This window comes from Coloeus monedula (genome assembly GCF_965178545.1).
Source record: "Coloeus monedula genome assembly, chromosome: 14".
NCBI classification, from domain to species: domain Eukaryota; kingdom Metazoa; phylum Chordata; class Aves; order Passeriformes; family Corvidae; genus Coloeus; species Coloeus monedula.
Genome location: NC_138794.1, coordinates 18,264,406 through 18,282,244, shown reverse-complemented (window position 1 = coordinate 18,282,244; position 17,839 = coordinate 18,264,406). Strand labels below are relative to the sequence as shown.

Sequence of the window (17,839 nt, the reverse complement as noted above, 5' to 3'; positions counted from 1 at the left end):
TTCTGCTGGAACATGGGTAGCTGTAAATGTTGCTTAGGTTTTACTGAGACCCTGAAGATCTGCTTACTGGATAAGAATGGAACTGCTATGACTTGCAGAGCCTACACATGGTGTTTTCCTCATTAAAATATTGCTGACATATAAGAGCGAAGATAAATGGATGCCAAGTAGAGCAGATGGATAACATTTATTGCTAAATATCAAAACATATTCCATGACATTGTCTTTTAAAGATAGGTTTGAAAATGTATCTTTCAAATAGTGGGAATTACGCGCGTTTCTTATTCCGAAACAACTGATCCTTTACATCAACAGTATTAGCTGAATGACTGTAAACCTAATCACTTTCCTAAGGTCAGATCTTATAAATACAGGCAGCAACAGGTAGCTCTGTTACTTTAATGTAGCTATTTATGATTCTGTAGTTGTGCTTGCGTCATTATAAACTGTAGTTTCAAGGAGCTATAAATTAGCCAGTATATAAGCTTTGCTTTAAATGTTTTTATACAAGGCCTCTGCTAAGGAGCATCTTTTCTCCCAGCAGTTTGTTAAGAGGTGACTTATGTCAAGGAAGAAAAAATATGAAACCCTTCTGAAATTGCTGTTCATCGGTTGTTTATGCCATGCATCTTTCTGAACATGGCTCTCGTGCATACATTAGCTGGGGTTCATCTGGAGTACACTTGCAGCCCTTGGAGATATATGTAAGGGTAGCAGAGATGTTGGTGTGATTGTAGTAAATCTTACCATTCTTCTGCTTCTTACAGAAAAATTAGCGTCTCACCACGAACGCAGGTGAGAGCATAACCATTCTGAGAACAGTGTGTCTCCCTAACTGCAAAGTGGAATTTGTTTAATGATGTGTGGTACAGAACAAAAAGACTTGAATCCCAACCAATTGTTTTGAAAATTACACTATTTCTAGTTAGTGATTAGATATTCTAATTATAAACACTGTGTACTGTTATGTGTGGTGTTTGAGTTTTCTTATTCAATCACCAAAGTAGAGCATTTAGAATGGGATTTTAATCCCTACAAGAGTGCTCCAGTAAGAATTGATTTGCTGGAGATACGTGCCACAGTGGACCAGGGCATCAAAACTACGTTAAAGGTGCTATGAAAAGAAATACATAATGAAAAAAGCCAACCCAAACCAGACTACTTTAACATGTAGCTAATACCTCCATCACAAAGTAGCACACAGTTGGATGTCACTTGGGGTTTACTGGGGGTGCTTGTCCACTGGCTGTGTAAGGCACAAGCTTATGGTAACAGGATTTTACTGTTTGTTTTCTTTTGTTGGAGAGAATTTCAGGTTTAATAAGGGCAGTGTCATGCGACCAAGTGGTGATTTGGTACCTTTAGACAAATAGGTGTGCTTCAGAATCCTTTGGAATATCCCATCCCATCCCATTTAGCATGTTGGCTGTCCCCTGCATCTGCGCAGCAAAGCAGTACTGGGTCAGTTAAGTCTGTGTTCTAGGGTGAGCCACATCAGCATTTCACTGGCATTAACACATATTAGCATGAAGGTTTTAAAACATTCATGTCATATGTAATGTCTTGGTAATAGAATTTCCTTCTGGTGGAATATTGCTGGTATGTTTATTAGTTAAATGCTATTTTCACCTCTGGATATACACACCTGTCAGAATAAGTAATACAGGATATGTAATTAGAAAATGTAACTTTGCAGTGTGCTGAGAGGCAGAGTATCTCGTACTGCTGTGGAATGAAAATATTATAAATATCAAGGAAACAGAATTTAGTTGGACATAAGTGCTGCCTATATTTAAGAAACTGTGTTCTAAAAAACTCAAGTCAGTGCAATGATGTCTTCGTTAGCGAAGAAGTTCTTGTTTACAGGTGTTTCAATATGCTGATGAAAGGTGTGTTGCACAGAAACCCAACTCCTTACCATAATTCTGTTTGTTATTCTCCTTTTACCTTGTACTTTCTTGTTTTCAGAACACTACCTTAGACTGTAAATTAACAGCAGCAGGAGCTGGAGATAAAAACTTTGACAAAAGCCCCACCAAAACAAGGCAGCCTCGAAAGGTGGATCTGCGGGCTCGGTACTGGGCATTTCTCTTTGACAATCTCCGGCGTGCAGTTGATGAAATCTATGTCACATGTGAATCAGATCAGAGTGTGGTGGAATGCAAGGTAAGGCTCCAGCTGTTCTTTGCCTATCTGGCTTCTGTCTGGCTTTTTTTGTATTTTACCTAAAAGGTAAATGAGGAATTAGAGCTTCAGAAACATGTTACTTTTTCATTTGTATTTTGTGAAGGCTTTTAAATAGGAAAGCTGAGGGCATATGTGCTCGTATTTTAGAGAATGCTTTCATTTTGAGCAGGGACTAATTTTTGAAGTGTATAAAAACCAAAAAGTTGTACATGAAAATATTAGAACTCAGTTTTTGCTGAAATGAGATTTCATTTTTTGAGCTCTGATTTTGTGACTTTTCTGACTAAAGACTGGTTATTTACTTTGCCTGGTAATGTCCTTTACTGTAGGTGGCACTGTTGCAGTTCAGCCTTTTTCACGTTCATTTGCTTCCTGTTAAGTGGCTTAATTACACACTGCTCCCTTTCTGCAGTGATAGTTATCACTCTTCTCATTCTCCCTTTGTTAAGAAAGTGATTGGTGGTCGAGTGTAAGCAATGTCTGGTTGGTATGTCACTGTAAGACACTTCCCAGTTTCAAATAACCTGGGTTTGTAATAGCTTGTGCATCTGGTTCACATTTTATTGTGATTTTCTAGTAGATCTGTAGAAATACCCTTGTCATTTAATAAAAATCACTCATGCTTTGGAAATGGAATTTATCGCAAGCATTAAGAGAAGTCAGAATACATTAGAAAAGAAATGTTAAAGATATGACTTTGTTTTCATATTAAACATGGCTGAAAACTCAACACATTCTGGAAATGATTATCTAATCACTGTAAAAAAATTCATATATCAGTTTAAGTAAACTTTTTTATTATCCTATGCATCTCATTCTCTGCTGTAATCAGACACGGCCAAATTGCCTTTGAGATTAGCGTACAAATACGTTTCATTGGAAGCAGCTTTGAGAACTGAACAGTAGCTCAGAGGCTTCCAAATTGCTGGTTGGCCTAACACAATTTATGCTCAGGAAACATCTCTATAGAATTTTTTGGTTTAAGAAAGCCAGCCAGCCTTGCATTGTAATTAGCATTTTAAACTTTTGTGACTGAAAGATCAGAAGCATATTTGTATCATTATTGCATATTTTGGGGGTTAGATATTGTTCAGCATTTTAATTGGGCTACTTGATCTGCTTTTGGAGGGGGGTACTATGTAGCCCAAGTGAAAAGTCTTCATTTTAGCAGACTCTTGACAACGATGTATTTATCTGTGCAGATCGGGTTACTTGTTTGCAAAACACAAGTGAAAAAAACCAAAAATGAGCAAACAGGGCAGTCCAGTGTCAAGTGTTGTGAAACTTCTGCACTGTTCATGTTACTCTTCCCTTTTAAATGATCTTTTTTCTCAGCACAAAAGTGTGCCTTACCTGAGCAGCTGGAATATGTGTTTGTGCTGTGGTCCTTTGTCTGTGGGATTTTCTTTTACAGGTTACTGTTAAAAGATGATTATTCTTTTGATGAATTACTATCATGTCTGTTAAATTAAGATATGAAGTGTAAAACTGTTTAGTCTTGTAAATTATATTTACTACTAATGTCTCTCTTCTGTAGACTCTATTGTTTGTCCTTATTTATGGTGATTTTGACAGACATAGCCCAATTTCTACCATTTTGACTGCTGGACATAGGGAAATAATAATAAATAAGAAACGAAAATGGTCCCACTGCTAACCTTCCCTTCATTTTTTTTTAAGTGGTATTTTGAAAAATCCTTTCAATTAGGATAAATTCACGTTATCAAAAACTTCCTTAATTTTGACTTTTTAAACTTCTGCCTTGGTCAAGTGGGCATGTGCTGTTCCATGTAAACATTTAAGTTGCGTAAAGGTTGTGTTATAAGAAGACTCGTATAAAAATGAAAAGTGACAACTTCTGGCATTTTGAACCTTCTGCTTAACCTGGTATAAAATGTTAGTTCGGGTTTTTTTGGTATTTTGTGCCTTTTGCTCTCCCGTATCCTTACAAGTTGTTATAGTTTTATCGATTGCGTTGTCACTGAAGATGTTTGATGCTCCCAAATGGGAAAGGGCTCTGGTGGCTCTTTGTGGTTGAAACTGCAGACAGAAGGGTTGTGGTGAGGATCCAAACAGTGGGAATGTGTGTAAGCAGATCAGTGCTTGTGTATATTTTCTCTCAGCTTTGGGCTCTGCTGAAGTTGGTATCTGCTATTGATTTGGAATTGAGAACTCTCAAATCATGTATGTAGATATATAGATAGGGCTCGGATGCTTTGTATGTAAAGGCATAATGAACATGGTTGAATTATTTCTGAAATAAATGAAGAGTTCTCCAGTTTAAGCATAATCTTACTGTACATAAATTAGTTTGTGCAATAGTGATAAAAGATTAGATATATCCTAGTAGGTTTGGCTGTAACCTTCAACATTTGAAAATGCAAATTGTATGGATATTCTATATATTAGCTAGGTTTCTGTGTGTCTAACATTTATATGAATATTTTACCTACTGTTTTCTAGGTTTGGGTGGCAAGTGTAGGCAGAGCAGAAATAGTAATGCTTTTAAATCTCTTGCTGTATGATAAGAGGAATTAAGAGCAAAAGTTTTGTAGAGGGATGGAGGCAGATTCTGTTGTTAATGCAACAGATGTCTTCAGCTGCTATTCTTCTATGGTGTTTTCAGGTGTCTCAGTAACTGAATTTGTGTTTATATATGTGAGTGTATGTATATATAAAAAAGAAACACTGCACACTTATGTAAATCCTTTATTGATAGAGTTTGAGCAACTGGATTCAACAACTAATGATACAGTAAGTATAGAAGAATATCAAACTACCTTTAATTTAATTTGGGATTTTTTTTTTCTTCTAGGATGAGTTGCCAGCTTCAGCTGTTCTTTTCCTTTCAAAAAAGCTGAATTTTATCATGTAAAAATTTTGTTCTATTTTATTTTTACATTGCTGTTTAGCATTACCTAAAGCTTGTACAATCTCTTGTCTTTTCACCTAATGTTAGTTACTGGTGTATTTCTGGAAGGTTTTGGCCAGGGTAGATTCTGTCTTGTTTCTAAAGCTTACAGATAGGTTCTTACATCAGTCTGGTTCAGTGAAAACAGTTTAATTTTGCTTGAGATTCTTATTCCCTCTTATGAAATGGAAAATTCAGCAGTGAAGTTCTGTTCTGCTTCTCACAGACAGCACAAGGTGAAGAGGTGGGTAAAGACTTTCACTTAAAAATGAACTTAGACATGTTGCACGATGCTCGTCTGCAAAAGAACCAACTGAATCAACTTAAGTTAAGGCCTTTCAGTTGGGGAATGTCTGTGAGAGAGTTTGAGTTAATTGAGGCTCCTCAGAAGCAGAGAGGAAGAGGAGCCTCTCCGAGGGCTGCTCTTGGGCCTGGCCGTCAAATTCTACTGATTTCACTCTTGCGGTGCAGACTGAGACCCCTGCTCATGCAGTTGATCCATCGCTGGCATTTAGGACAGCCAGTTCCACAGCTGGAGTATGGCAGAAGTGTCCAAGGCTGCAGCTTAGCACTGACTCACAAAACACACCTTCTAGTTCTGAATTTGGGGATATTTACTTAGAGTATGGTTTTATGTTCCTAAATAAATAATCTGTGGCTGTATTGTGGCAGTCCATGCTCAGTGAAAATCTCTGTAAGCATTCCCGCTGCCTTTTTTTGGACATTTACTTTTTCATTGTTGTCATCTTCCGCAGATGAGTCATCAGAGAAGGACAGGAAAATGGGTTCATGATCAAGCATGCAGTCTTAACAGCCAAAGATGAGGTCTTTCAAAATGGTGATCTATTCTGAAAAGCCAGCGTGTCTTAGCTGGCAGTCTGGGTATCCCTGTTCCTGCCATATGTATGTATGTTTAAATTTTGTGTGATTAAGTCTCTGCACATGCCACTGCATTAATTCTTATGGAGAAATTTTCCTTTGGTAATGGTTATGGGTCCTTTGGAGCACATTCTTGTCAGGTCGCGGATTGTGGCTGTCATGATGTAGGTGAATTAATGAGGAGCAACTGAGGCCAGATATGGTGAATTTAACACTTGGATCTAGGAGACCATGTGCTTTCTTAAAATATTATTTGCCATGTACTGAAGTTGATATGAGGAGAGTCCTTTGTCTAGAGGAGCTGCTTCCTTTCATCCTTTCCCAAAGCTTTGACAATTACATTGGTTGAACCAACCCCAGAGCTGGCTTTAATTATCTGTAATTCAACTGTATGAAAAGGCTACAAGGAATTTTTTGAAGCAATTTTACTTTGTCAAATTACTGAAACACAGTTGAACTTGAGAACATACATTTAAAAAAAGAAAGAAGGAACTTAAATTGTGTGCTAAAAGCATGCTCCAGTACAAAAAAAAAAAAAAAAAAGGAGTTTATTTTGGTAAATATATAAACTAAAATATTCATTACAGATACTGAAACAGCATAAAGTAGGCATGGTTTGTAAAACAGAATCCATATTTCTAGCTTGGCCAATAAGCTAAAGTACAGATATGGTGACTGAGTTAATTTCTCTGATGGATGTGCTACTGTTTTGGGTTGTAGTAACTTTAAAACCCTACAGTCTTCCATACCTCCCTGTTTGCCACTTCCTTGTTTGAGGATGGGAGAATAAATGCATGAAACCACATTTCAAAGTGGTTAAGGGATTTCTAAAGTGCACTTCTGTTCTGAAGGATTACAATGGGCCTATCTAGGACCCAAGTCCTGAGTGAGGATTGTTCTCATGTAGCTACTCTTGAAGGTCTTAGTTGATTACAAAGCAATTAATACGATCACCCAGTTGAAGAGACTAGAAGTCCAACTTTGAGATAAATACGTGGCAACCAGAGTAATGAGTGAAAGCTGGAGAAAAGAAGGAAAGAAAAAAAAAGAGACATGCAGAACTGTTGATGAGAGAATTGACAAGAACAGAGAGGAGAAGGTAACAGGAGCTGTATTGTGACTGGTTTGAGTTTCATATCATGGATTTTCTTTGACGGGTTGTTTTTTAGCAGTATTGCTTTCTTACTTAGTTCGAACTGTCTCTTTAAGAATCGTATGGGATAGGTGTGATCTTGAGAAATAATGAGATATAAAATTGTTCTGACTGTAGTCCAGCCGCAGTCTGGCCCATAAAGGTTCCTTTTTGTCAGCAGCTTCTCGAGCAGGTTTGGCCTGGCTCAGCAGCACGGGGTATCGGAGCTCCCGGCGGTGCCGTAGGTGAGCGGCAGAGCGGGATCGATGCCGGGGGCGCGGAGCCCCGCCGGGATTGTGTGTCAGAGGACAAAGGGATGGCGCCGCCCGGCCTGCTCTGCGCGCCGGTCCCAGAGTCCATTACAAACCAATCGAAGCCGTTGCAGCCAATTGGGGAACTAATTGGTAATTTTAGCTGGACATCTATATGGAGTTATCTGCATGCCTGCAACGGCGCTTTCAGAGCCACTTTTGTTCTGCTCCATCCTGCTTGACAAAATGGCCCTCATAGCTTTAGGGAGAGAGATGTGCATCAGTGAGTATGGGGCCGCTCCAGCTGCTTGTCTTGTTTGTATTCCCTTGTTCATAAAACATGGCTCGGGTTACAGCTGCATGGGTCTGCTCTGATCATTTCTGATAATGTGGAGCTAAACATTCCTTAAAATAGGTTAAGCCATTTATTGCGGTTTTTTTCCTGTGCCAGCTAACTTCAGAAATATAACTCATATTCACATTAATTCTTTTTTTTTTTTTTTTTGTGAGGAGTATGTCAGTGGCTGACTTGAAAAGTAAATGATTCAGAATTAAATTTTGCTTTCTATGCTCTCATTGTTAGTAACAGTCAGCACAACTTAGTATGGGCTAACCTAAATGGATGTGAATTGGATTAGAAAGCTGAAATTTTATTAGTGAAACTGAAAAAAAGAGCTGGCTGAAACACTTGACTTGTTCATTTCTTGTAGCAGACTTTACTTAAGAATTATTTTGGTGCTGTAAACCTTACAACTGCTTTGTAAGAAAGATTTCTGTTAGCTTTTTTTGGGAATATTTCAAAGCAAAGAACAACTTTTGCATCAGCAGTAGGATTCTGTTTGATTTCCCTGGTGTCTGACTTTGTGGTGACTTTTCCTTTACAGCAACCAGCATATGCTCTGTATGTGCCATAAAGAGTAGTTAAAAGGACACTTACGTCAAAACTGAAGCTGAATTTCGAAGTTAGGGTTAAACAAAATGAATATCAATCAGTATGATTTTATAGGAGAAAGCATTTTGCATGCATTAGAGGTCCTTTTTCTATTAAAAGGACAATTAAAGTTGTATGGGACATGATGTTACAAAAACATGCATTAGTTATCTGGACTGTAGGAGAGTGTTTGTAATATTTTTGCTGTCAAAGGTTTTACTGTTAAAATTTGTAGTTATGCACTTAAGAACCAATACCTTCTCATTTGTAATTGTTCCCAAAATTTCTAAGTAGTAGTTATTTGCTTTGAGCAGAAAATTGATCCAATACCAGCAGGACTGACTTTGGCATAGTAAAGAACTTGTGAAACAGCAGCGTTTTGTCATTAGTGTTTTTCTTTATACCACAAAACTATGTCTGTACTTTACGTTCTGCATGTGAAGCTCATTTAAGTTTCATAGAATTCAAGGTTCCTTCATGGATTTTTATTATTTTCAGCACATTGTCATGACAGAGTACAGGACACATTTTTCTTGTCTCAGAAAGAGTAGTTATGAAAGCTGCCCTTTCTGACTAACATGAGCTCAAACTCTCTCCCTTAGAAAGGCATTAATGTGCTTTGTTGGTGATCAGCTTTGCTGAGGAGGTGCCTTATGTCTGTGTGTGTTTTGTCATGTTCAGTCAATGATTTTTGAGTTTATATGTGGAATACAGGCGATTTCCTACCTTGCTGCATGATAAAGAATTGCTCCTTTCCCTACCAGTAGCAGTAGATAACTGTAGTTTGCTCAGGGAACACAACTGAGAGTTCCATTATATTGTGTTTTGCTCTGCTTTGCAGTGAAAAAATGGTGCCATTATCTGAGTAAAGGCAACTTACTTTGAATTTTTCATTGTTTCTGCTTGTAATCTGACCTTACTATAGGTACTACATCTGTACATTTGTGCCAGCTGGATATCAGTAGGCCCAGTCAATGCTTTCTCGTAGTTAAGGATATTTTAATCAGAAGCAAGTCTCTTCAGCCACTGCCATTTTGTCTATGACTTTCTTCCTGATGTAGTGTGACGTTAATTTATATGTCCTTTTGCAACAGTTAATTTTATTTGTTAGAGGCCAAAATGTAGTTCCAGATTCAAACTACTTCATTTAAATTTTGCCTATCCTGAGTAAATGTCCAGTATGCCCACATCGTTTTTGACAGTATCTGTTTAATGCTACCCAGGTTCTAATGCTGTTGCCTTTGTGTATTTTTGTATACATTCGTATCACAAACAGATTAATTGTGACATTATTAGTCTTTCACAGACCTGTTAGGTTTTATATGGTTTTGCTTACTTGATGGTGTATGTCTAGCATATTTTAAAAGATAACTGACCAAAAAAAAGCATAAATAATGAAACAAGTATCCTTATGTGTGTTAAAAATTATTTTCTTGGGAGTGTTGCCATTTCATCCTTACACATTGATGCGAACACAGATCTTGGAAAATGTGCATCTTTTTTGTTTTAGGATAAATGTTTTAATGATTGTTCACATAAAAATCTTAATTATCTGGGCCTTCTTGTTTTCAGGGATTGTGTTGAGTTTATTTTTAATGAGAAAGCTACGGAATAGTAAATGTCCTTCTTTCTTTTCAGTTTCTTTATTGGGGTGGGGGATTGTTTTTTAAGTCGGAAGATTGATGTGATGGTTGCTTTTCAGGAAGTCCTGATGATGCTCGATAACTATGTAAGGGACTTCAAAGCATTGATTGATTGGATACAGCTACAGGAGAAGCTGGAAAAAGCTGATGCTCAAAGCAGGTAATTAGATTTATATTTTTTTTAATCTACAGAGAGAGTAAAGTTCACAGTAAACTTCATTTTCTAGCAGAGATTCAGAAAATAGAACCAATTTTCCTTTTCAACAAAATGGCTGTGAGGACATTTTATGTGCATTGTCACTGTCACTTAGAACTAGAGGATATTTCCAGTCCTACCTTGATCCTTTCCTTTTAAATGGTTGGTGTGATGCTTTGTTCTACACTGGAATTTGAAATAAACATTGTAGTCTTGAGAAGAGGCATTATTTTTGATATGGGTCTGGCTGATAGGGTTTGGAGTTGGTGTAGAAACAATTGCTATGATCAGTGATTAAATTCAGCAGGATTCATTAACACTTCGAGCGTTTGTCAGTCCTGGTTTTGTTTTAAGGTGATAGAGGAAGAGTTATTGTGAATTGTATTTTTAAGCTTTTCTTTCCTGGATTTGCAGACCTACTTCACTGGCCTGGGAAGTAAAGAAAATGTCTCCAGGACGCCATGTGATCCCAAGTCCATCCACAGATAGGATTAGTGTGACATCAAATGCTCGAAGGAGTTTAAATTTTGGGTATGAAACCAGTTAAGAAGTTTATTGAAGCTAAAATAAAGATTCATTTGAAGCAAAGTTCACAAAAGCACTATTTTTCTATAGTAACCAATGTATTGTTTTGCTGTTTAGTAAATCATATAAGCAATTACTTGCATTCATAAAAGAAAAGCCTATGATCTGTAAAGGAAAATCCTATAAAGGACTTACTTTTCCTTACTTTGTAATATATTTAGTTGCTGGTCATTAGAAAGACCTGAAAATAAAATACTGTTAGAGTATTTCATGTTATCTGTTTAGTACTCCCTTGTATCTACAAAACAAAGGTCAAAATGTCTCTAACTAGCATTTTAAAATTGCCAGTGTGTCCAATGTGAATGGCCAGCTGAGCATGCAGAAGTAAATACAGGTCAAAAAGAGTGAATGTAAAGTGAGATTATGATGATTCTGATGTGTGCCAAAACTGATACTAGTTAAAATGTAGAGTATGTTATATACTGCAGTAAAGCATCTTTTACTTGTTGAAATGAAAGTATCTGAAAGCAGTTCAACAAAAATGTGCATAAATTTAGAGCAACACTGTCTAGCCCTGTCTCAGTCTGGAGAGCACGAATGTGTCCAGTCGAAATCTTTCTCTGTGTGTGTGCTGTACTTCCTTCAGGTTTGTTGGGATCTAGGGAACACACTGCCCAGTTTTCTAAGTGGTTACAGTGTCCTCAGCCGAGATGTAATATGGACTGTTTGGGCAGCACTTCTGAGTATTGAGCTCTCTGAAATTTTGCATATCAAATATTTCTACAAAAATACTGCAAAGTCTGTTTGGTGTAGGCCCTGTGTATCTATTGATACCTACCTGACAGCATCTGAGGGGTGTCTGCTTAAACGCCTGGTGGTAGGGAGAAAATATGCACAAGCACTCAAGTGAAACATTTGAATCTGGTGGAAATCAATGCCCTTTTATTTTTATTAGAACATAACAGCTCGGCATGATTAGTCTTTTAGCTAAGCCTTATATTTTTTTGCATGTAATTACATGTTGTATTGCTGCTGGAGCTGTTTTATTCACAATCACAGGGACATAATGAGCAACTGTGTGTGTTAGAGCAGGGAATAACAAGATGGGTTTTCCATCCTTCACACTTGTAAACTGTTTTCTTCTGTCTTAGTCCACTTGTGTGTCTCAAAGCGAGGCAACGCCAGAGAGCTGCAGTATTTTGTGTATGAGAGAGAGAATAGGATAGAAAATAAGGGCTGAGACATACTTGGTACTACGGAAACTTTTGGCAGAATGCTAGGAGCTTCCCCAAAGCAGTATAGAAAAAGTAGGAAAAGTAGAGAAACTACAAACAGGAACAATCAGAGGTATCTACCAGCATTGATGCAAAAAGAAAAGAACTTGGAGAAGAGATAACAAGAAGGGTATGATAAAAATAAATAAATAAAATAAAATAAATAAAATCACTTACGTGGAAGATGAATAGGGAAAACTCTGTTCATTATTTTTAATGAAAATGAGTTGGGAGTGCTAAATGATCAAACACCAGGCTTAAAGTGACAGGAGTATTTTTCAAGACTTAGTATGCAGAATTTGTTATTATGTGTTTCTTTGGTTGCCAAAACCATGAATTACTTAAGAAATTAGTATCATAAAGATTAAATTAATCTTGTTTATTAAAAACAAAGATTTGTTGAGTAAATTACAAGAACTTTCCAGTGTAAATTGCTGCAACCTGGAGAGTTTGCCAGAGGAGAAGTAAGTAGTTCTGTACAGCACCATTCTGATAGTCTCTGACAGACTCTGATAAAGCTTTCTCACAAACCATTCTGTTACTTGATCAGACACTAAAAAGAGCTGTGACTTTCATTTAGGAACTCTGCAGTGACAATTTCTGCAACACGCCTGGCTCCTTCTGGTGTAAGTTGGGCTGATAAGGTAAAAGCCAACCATGGAACTAAAGCTGCCAATCCTGAGCTGGCAACAGCACAAGCCTGTCTGGCACCTCCGGCACAGAAGTCACTGCGGAAAAATGGCAAGTCCCTTTCAGTGGCTTAAGTTATTTTCACAAACTCTGTGGTATAAAGTAAATTCAGAATGTGATGACCTAAGTTCTAAGCAAAATTAAACCTAGTTTTGTGAAATACAATGTTAAAGTATAGAGATAAAAGATTAATGCAGCCATACATTGCAGTAGTTAAGTTTGAGACAGAAGTGTGTTTTCATGTTTTTCATGTGTAGGTAACATTCTGCTGTATTTTCACTAGCTAGAATTTGATCTGTTAAAATACCAGTTTATAACATCCCAAGAAGCAAAAGGTCTTTGGTCACAAACTGCCCATCTAACTGGTTGCAAGCTGGGATGGCTTAACAATATAAAGACTAATGCATGCCCGGGAATCTGTGAAGAGCTCAAGATAGTTTTATATGTCCAGGGAGAACATGCTATTAGAACTGTGCTGAAGTAACAACTGATGTTTTTTCCTTGCAAGACAAGAGTTACCACATTTGGTTATGAATTGTTTCTCTAAAGATGCTCCTTGGAGAATCCTTGATGCAGTATCTTTTGTTCTAGAAAAGATTGGTTTCGTTGCAGACATAAAAAACTACCATTTGGGTTATAAAATTGGTTTCTTTGGACTGGATCCCTGAGCTTATCTTCAGAGATGCTCTTTTTTTTTCTTTATTTTCTTCATGTGTGGTCCCAGATGACTTTCTGCAAAACCAGCAGGCAGAATGTAGAAGTGGATATTCTGAAAGAAAATGAAAAGTGTTGTTTTTTTTTTTTTTTCCAATAAGAAAAGTTTCAGGAAGTGCATGTATCAATTTAAGATAGTTGTATGTTCAACCTAGGAGTAGTAGAAGTTATGTAATAGTGACTTGCAGACTTGTGGCATATTATGGAGGTAAAATACCTTGTCCAGGGGTCTTGCAGTGTAACATGAATGAGTTCCGTAGTGGATTCCTCTGCTCAGAGCAGAGCCATCAAACCCATACTCTAAGGATGGTGGTTGGAATGGGATTGATGGCTACTGCTTACCTGAGGAAGTAGTTTGCTGTGTACAGTTGCAGTGAGCTGCTTGGAGAGCAGGAGCTGTTTGACTGAGTTTTCAGCACTATAACTGATGTAATTGAATTGATTAATTGAAGTAATTCCACTTTTAATATATGCCAGTAGTTGAAGTTACTCATAACAGAAGCTTTTTCTTGTGATTATCGCTCATATTAGAGTCACAGGCTCCAAGCTGTTGCTAAAATACCTTTATTAGGTGTTCTTGTACATATGGGAATGTTATTAGCTACACAGGGAATAAAGTGATCTGTATTTCAATATGGATAACATATTTTAAGAGGCTAGGAGGAAAACAAAAGACTTTATCCTTATGTTACTTTCAGAGGCTTTTAGAGGGCTGAAGAATCAGCGTTGTGCTTTTAATGAATGTTACTTGCAGCTGATGAGCTCCAAAAAGAGAAGCCTCTTAGGTCCTGTAGTACTGGCCTGCAAGTGTTCAGTAATCTTCAAGTCAAATGTACTATGCAATCCAGACTTGAAACATTTAATTTTAAGAAATAACAGTCATTCCTGCTAGGCTTTGTTTATCCTTAAGAATCTCTAATTGCTGACATTGAGCACTGGAGTATTTCAGTGATTCTCTCGTGGCTGAACTGTTATGTTTTTAACAAATCAAGTTCTCTGTAGAAGCATGCTGTCCTTTGTGTGGGAGGTGGAATCGCTTTGGTAAGATCCAGTTATCCTCACTGATGAAAGCACAAGAAAATCTGTGAAGTTTATGTGAAGGGAGCCACAGAGGCCCTTCACATGCATTATTGAAGCAGCTCTGAGGCTCGTGTGTCATCTGCTCTGCCCCTTCCCCAGCTAATGCACTCCCAGCTGTTTGGTGCATGTGGGCCTTGGGGAAAGGATTCCCCCTGCCCCCTGTAATGCTCCCTTGCCCACCCAAAGCCCAGCTGGGGCTTACAGCCACAGGATTTCCCCAAACACTTTTTTTCTCCAGTGATTTCCAACAGCATTATCATTAGGCCCCACAATGATTTTGTGATGTGGATAAGTATGATACTGTATCTGTTTCATGGTTGATGCAATTTCCAAATTTAACAGAATAAGCCCTTAGGGAGAGAGAAAATGCATTATTTTTCCATATAGTTCTTTAATCTTTCCTTTTCTGGAGTCATAATTAAATGAGGTTAAATCATCTTAGCTCATTTCCCTCATTAAACTTACTGTTACCCTCAATATTTTAATGAATTTTTAAAAATTGTCTTTCATGCTTGAGTGTTTTTTACAACATGAAGCGTAGTTTGTTCTTACTATCTGAGCAGTTTCATGGGTCATGAATTCCCTGGTGCCTGTGGTAAAAAGTGAGAGGGGTTATACGAGTTTAGAGTGTGTATTAGAAATGGAAGTAGGTGCTTACAGTTAAAATAATTGTTATTACAGAATTTAAGACACTCTAGAACATATGAACTTCTCAGAAACACTAAATTTTTTTCTGTTGCCATACTTGAAATCTGGTTGATTTTTATTGTTATTACTATTATTATCATTATAATCTTTCTTGTATTAATTGCTCACATCCATAGTTGTGAATAGATGTTCTCTGTAATGCAGCTAAGACTGGAAACTTTGCAGGATGTACAGTCCTCTAAAGTAGCTGTTCTGGTTTGGGCTCAGATGGAACTGACGTTTAGTAATGTGGGGGTTTGGGCAGGATATTACTGGCAAGTGAATTTTTTTAGAAGGGCCGTGCATCTCCTGAGGTAGAACCCCCAGGAGTTTGCACATAGTTGCCTGGATTTCTGTTAGTAGTGTTTCCAGTGAGGCTCCTTGGCCAGTTCTTCCAGATGGAGCAACTTCCCAGGAGCCTGGTGGCTGTGAGGGCCCTGAGGTAACAGATGGCTTGTCACTTCCATGTAACACAAGCACAGGCAGGGACAGCCAGGTTCATGTGAAACTAGAGAATGATGAGGGTAGTCAAATGAATTATTCATTTGCAAAGCTCTGGGGGTAATCAAACCCGGCATGTGATACCTAGCCTGTGGAGATGGCTGCTGGGCTATAAGAATTCCAGACTTAGGGAATAAGCATGGAGGAAGATTGGTGCCTTACTGAGTATTAACTTTGTCTCTCATTAGATGTGATCTAGTGTAATAAATGTATTAGCTTTGCAAGCTCTTAGTTAAAAACATGCCTGGAAATGACTGAATACTAAACTGATTGGTGAATTGAAATGAACATGTATCTTCTGGTGCACTGCTAATTGTCAGATGGCATCACACTGTTAAACTGACTCCAGGTAATTCAGGAGTCTGAATACATATATGCATTAAAAACTGCCTTGTGTTTAAAGAAGTCACCAAACAATATTCTTTCAAATGCAGATATTTCTGGGCTATTAAAATGCTTGGTTGAGTCTTGGGTAATAAATATGAATCTGACAGTGAAAAAATGCAAATTAAAAATTGAACATGAATGGCTTTTATGAAAAGATTCATTTTTACTTTAGTAAGTGTGATTATGGTTCCGCTATGCTCTGAATAATTTATTCTAATTAAGTCTGTCATTGTAGACTACTAAGCAATATGTCACAAGGCAAAGAATCAACAGGCAAGAATATTCTTTTTTGGTAGAATAAACTTTAGTAGATATTAGTAAAAGGTATTGGTACTATTGTTGAGATACATATATATGATTAATATCTCTTATTATCTAGAGGTTAGTAAAATTATGTTTAGGTAGTAGATTCTACAAAAGGGTCTCTTCTGCTCCTTTTAATGTAGAAAAGATGCTTTTATGTAAAAGGTGACTTCAATTTTCAGAACAAATAGAAGTGAAGTGTTTCAATAATTTTGTTTTGCAAATGACAAGCAAAAGGAATTGCAATCCAGAAGTTGCTGCAGTACAGCAGTGGTGGTTCTTTGGTTGATTTTAGCAGCTCTTCTGAACAATCTCTGGTGTCTGTTACTTGCCAGGAAAATTTCTTGGCCAGATTTTGGCCTAAGCCAGATATAGCAAAGTCTTTGTGGTCCCATCAGTTACTAAGGTTGGTGGGGTGGGAGCAGCTGTGCTCCTTAAAGGGCCTGAGCAGTCTTTGTCCCACAGGATGCAGAGCCAGATGCTGTGAGCTTTCTGCTGTAAATCTGGTTGTGATTTCTGGGGAATTAAACCCTGTTCCCTGGAGAACCTCTGGAGTTAAGATTGCCTCTGAGAGGGCAATAACATGTTCCCATCACTAGCTCCTGTAGGTAATGATATTTTTTCTAGATGAAGATGAAGAAATGAAAAGAAGGCCAGTGTTGCCTACAGGGTCAGATGGAAAGTCTGTGGCAAAGGAAAAAATGCAATTGGTGTGGTTTTGACTGCCCATCTCTGGTTGGTGGGACTCTGAAATGTGTGCGAATGCACATAAGGGGAAGGAACACAGAAAGGCTTTTTGCAGACTCTGGTACCAGCAGTGATCTGAGGAGATCAGCCATGTTCATTCACACAGTTTGGAAATTTTATTTACTTTAAAATACACAGCAATTTTTCTAGAGTGAAACAATAAAATACCAATAGTATTACTATTACTCAATTACTAATTACTCAATAGTAAAATACCATATAATCTTTTTGCATCTGTCATTACCGTTATTATTGAGGTTTGTGAACAGTTATATAGTTATATGCAGACAGCTGTTGCATGAGCTGCTCAGTGAAGATAAATTCCAGTACAGTCCTGTCAAATTCCCTGGTAACTTAGGATTTACACCAGCTGTTGGGCCAGGCTGCTGTGTTTCATCCGGAGATGTTAAAAGAACCCAATAGTTAAACCAGCAATGTTTGTAAAATGCTGGATGCCAAGGGCAGCAAAGGATGAAAGTGCCATTAGTTCTGGTTTTGGCTGATTTCCAGTTTACTGGTTACTGCTGCTGTTGAACATCAAGTCCTCCTAAAGGCTGTTTAGTCCAGTTCATATGTTAAACCTTAATGTTTGAGCTCAAGCTCTTGTCTTTATGCCTGAGCTACATGACCATCTTTGTTGGTAAAAACTTTAAAAATACCCAGAGAATTAATTTTTTTTACAAGTTGTATTCCAGATTATTACCCTCTGTAAAACAGGCAATTTAGTGTTGGGTTTTTTTGCATCTCTACTCCTCCAGGTAAAAGTAAGCTCCTACACCCTTCTCTTCCTTTCATGTGAAC

The 17,839-nt window shown here is 37.6% G+C and overlaps 1 protein-coding gene across 1 annotated transcript in view; it reads left to right on the top strand.

The window, feature by feature from the left end:
* The window catches only part of SCAPER (S-phase cyclin A associated protein in the ER), a 142,677-nt gene that overhangs the window by 12,149 nt on the left and 112,689 nt on the right, over nucleotides 1–17,839 (top strand). The window contains exons 5-8 of the mRNA XM_082291057.1: nucleotides 1,969–2,166; nucleotides 9,994–10,094; nucleotides 10,545–10,661; nucleotides 12,510–12,670. Of these exons, the coding sequence (XP_082147183.1) occupies nucleotides 1,969–2,166; nucleotides 9,994–10,094; nucleotides 10,545–10,661; nucleotides 12,510–12,670 (577 nt within the window). The remainder of the gene's footprint in view (nucleotides 1–1,968; nucleotides 2,167–9,993; nucleotides 10,095–10,544; nucleotides 10,662–12,509; nucleotides 12,671–17,839) is intronic.